The sequence below is a fragment of the Corythoichthys intestinalis genome, chromosome 14 (assembly GCF_030265065.1).
Source record: "Corythoichthys intestinalis isolate RoL2023-P3 chromosome 14, ASM3026506v1, whole genome shotgun sequence".
Classification (NCBI taxonomy): Eukaryota; Metazoa; Chordata; class Actinopteri; order Syngnathiformes; family Syngnathidae; genus Corythoichthys; species Corythoichthys intestinalis.
The window spans coordinates 44,211,983-44,215,445 of NC_080408.1; the positions used below are offsets into that span (position 1 = coordinate 44,211,983).

General features: G+C 37.7%; 1 protein-coding gene across 1 annotated transcript in view; it reads right to left on the minus strand.

The window, feature by feature from the left end:
• Positions 1 to 3,118, minus strand: part of ccdc18 (coiled-coil domain containing 18) — a 43,721-nt gene extending 40,603 nt beyond the window's left edge. Inside the window, exon 1 of the mRNA XM_057858352.1 lies at positions 2,689 to 3,118. Coding sequence (XP_057714335.1) covers positions 2,689 to 2,704 — 16 coding nt within the window. The 5' untranslated portion in view covers positions 2,705 to 3,118. The remainder of the gene's footprint in view (positions 1 to 2,688) is intronic.
• Between the last annotated feature and the right edge of the window lie 345 nt (positions 3,119 to 3,463).

The window sequence follows — 3,463 nt, forward strand, 5'->3', positions numbered from 1 at the left end:
GGATTTTGGTGGGATTTTATGGGTGAAACATAGCCATATAACAAGGGTCCCGATGCAGAAATCGCAGACCTATAGGGATGGTCGAGATTTTCATTTTCTTATATTTACCCTTTTAAACGTTTTTTTTTTTTTCTTTCTCGATTTTTCTTTGTTTGGCTCGATTGCTTATCATCTAAAATATTAGAGAAAATGTGACAGTAACAAACAAACAAAAAACAAACAAAACAACAACAAAAAAACCCAAAAAAAAATTAAGCGATAGTTATAAGGTAGTTTATCTGTGACTTTTTTACAGACGCTGATTTTTTCCATTGTGACGTAATTTGTTTAAAAGTTTCAAATATGCGAGTAAATAATTTTTTAAAGTCTTTTTTTTTAAACTAAATATTAGACATCAATTAATGATTCTAAGCTAGAAATGACAGACATGTCGAATAATAAATACGATTACTTAACTTTTTTGGGGGGGCTAGGTTGAAACAAAAGCGGTTGCGCCACATCTGTAAACGGGGGTTTCCAGGGTAAATCGGACAAATCAAAAATAGTTCGGGGGTCTAATGCGCCATTAATCTGCTATGGCAGCATATAGACATATTGTCCTATCAAACACAACAGTTCTTTTGGCTTAAAATACAGCAGTTTATTTTTAAAGAGGGGTGCAAGAGCAGAAACTGCTTTTTCAGCCCTGTCTGTGTTTTCCGCCACATTCATGAATTAACAAAACTTAATAAAACAAAATCATAACAATTACAATAAAAAGAGAAATAGACTTTGGTTTAGGCCCCCAATAACAGTTTAACCCTTTCTCTCTTGTCCACAATTTACAACTTTCAAACTTTAAAGACAAAAATTTGGTACTTTTACTTGAGTCATTTTTTCTTAGATACTTGTACTCTTACTTAAGTATTTTTTTGCACATGTATCTGTACTTTTACTTTAAAAAAGTGAGTACTTCATTCACCGTTTTTATAGTACCACTATACCTCCACTTGCTGCTAGTTACTTATTGATATTATTCCCAATCTGTGTACACTGTCACCTGTGTTTTATATTAGCCTTATTGTACTTTTGTTTTGGTTTTATGTGGTGCACTTTACAGCCAAATATGGGTAGAGTAGCCAAAAAATTATACTCAAATAAGAGTAGCGTTACTTCAAAATGATATCGCTCAATTAAAATTAGTCATCCAAAAATGTACAGTCTTTGTAAATCTCACTGGAACAGCACCAAACAAAAGTTCCAACATCATCACCTTGTCCAATGCAGATTCTTGACTCTTGACAAGGTGATAATGCTGGAACTTTGGTTTGGTGCTGTTCCAGTGAGATTTACAAAGATGACTGCTTGAAGAAGACATCAAAATTCCCTCACTCCTTGATGATATGAGGCTGCATGTCAGGCAAAGGCACTGGGGAGATCGCTGTGGTTAAAGCTTCAATAAATTAACAAGTTTACATTGAAATTTTAGACAGCTTTCTTATCCCTTCCATTGAAAACAAGTTTGTCATTTTCCAAGATGACAACGCATCATGCCACAGAGCTATAATTGTTAACGCATTCCTTGGAGAAAGACTCATCCACTCAATGTTATGGCCTGCAAATAGCCCAGATCTCAACCCTATTGATAACCTGTGGTGAAAATTGAATTGAGACAAAAAAAAAAAAGGTCCACAGCAAGGCTCCGACCTGCAAGGATGATCTGGCAACTGCAATCAAAGACAGCTGGCACCAAATTGATGAAGAATACTCATCAAGTCCATGCCTGAGACTGCAAGCGGTCATAAAAGCCAGAGGTGGCGCTACTTTATTTTTCTGTTTCTCATGATTTCCTATTTTTTTCCTCAGAATGGAGTGATTTCAATTTCATATATATTTCCCTGCACTTGCGCTATAAAATTAACATTTTCCAACCACCACAATGTTTTTTATTCTTTTAGTGTTTCTGAATGCTAAAGAGTTGCACTTTTGAACTAATTCATTATTTTTTCAATCTTTTTATCTGAGTTTGTTCTACATGATAAAATGTCTGTTTGAGCGCTCGTCCGAGACTGGTGATCCCATACTTTTTGCTAGGGGTTGTATTGGCATCGTTAGAAAAAAAAAAAAAAGTTTGGTTTCCAGCCCCTCCTGCCATCCCTGAAGGCCAACCGGCGTACCCGGATGGGCACGCGGGTGGCCCGGGGGACCACCCTGGGTCCCGGGGGGGGGGGGGGGGGGACGGTGGCTCCTTTGCTGGGCGGCGGGAGGAGGGATGGGCTGCGCATGGCCCCCCAAGTAAGCGGAGTAAGAGAGGCGTTTTTTCTTCACAAATCTACTCAAGTAAAAAGCATAGCTTAGTAAAACTACATTTAGAAGTATTTTTTTCTCAAAAAGTTACTCAAGTAAATGTAGCTGAGTACATGTAACGCTTTACTACCCTCCTCTGGTTATGTCAAAGCTTTCTCTCGTTAAATTCTGTGCAATGGCTTTCGAGCCTAATCCAAGGTTGAACCCCCCCCAAATATGGAATTTCCCATTGGCTGCTATGGACGACGTTAGCCGTCCGATTCATTTGAAATGGGAGGACTGACCGTAAATGCTCGTTTCAATGTGGCATTGATCGCACTAATAACGCGCACTGATTGCAACTAATGGTTTAGATAACAGCATGATAAAGGGTTATGGTACTCTGCTATACCATGGACTCACCCATTTGTTGTCTCATGCGCCTTTAACTCCATCACTTGTCCATCCAGTCTCTTCAATCATCTTCACAGACGAACTACACAAGCTAAATTAACAACTTTTACCATGGTAAGTGGTTAGGGTCTCCAACTACTTTTAAATTTAAAACGGGAGTCCATAGTGTTGGTAATTGAACACCTTATTAATAAACGATACATTTCGATCAAAGAGCTGGTAGCATGTTAGCACTCCGACCATAAACAGGTGGCTGAGATGTAACGTCGTTGAAGTCTTTTAAAAGTTACAATATGAACAATTTGGTTGAGTATTAGCTAGGTGTTAATTGCTTTGCCGTTAAAATAAGAAAACTAATCTATTGTCAACTCAAACTTTTAAAAACACGAACTCGCCCCCAGCGTTGGTGGATTGGCTACCTTGTCTTCTTCTCTAGCTTCCAAACTATTGCTATTCAGCTTTAGCAGCCTCTAGCGTTCAGTTATCGAACACGATTTTGTACAATTTCAAGGAGAGGTTTGTTGGCAGATTTGTCACCATGGATTTCATTAGAAAAAAAAATGCTTCATAGTATTGTTCCCTCAATCAAAGGTATGGTATAAACAATTTAACACGTTGATAATAGTAGTTACTATTTCCTGGGTCTATGAAAGAATATACATAGCTGTATTTACAGTGGGATTTTTTTCCTGTTTATGAAATTAGGAAATCCAGCAGTAATGTGTAAAAATATGCAGTGGGTAAAAAGGTATTAGGGTTAGGTATTCAAAGAAATCACAGCAAA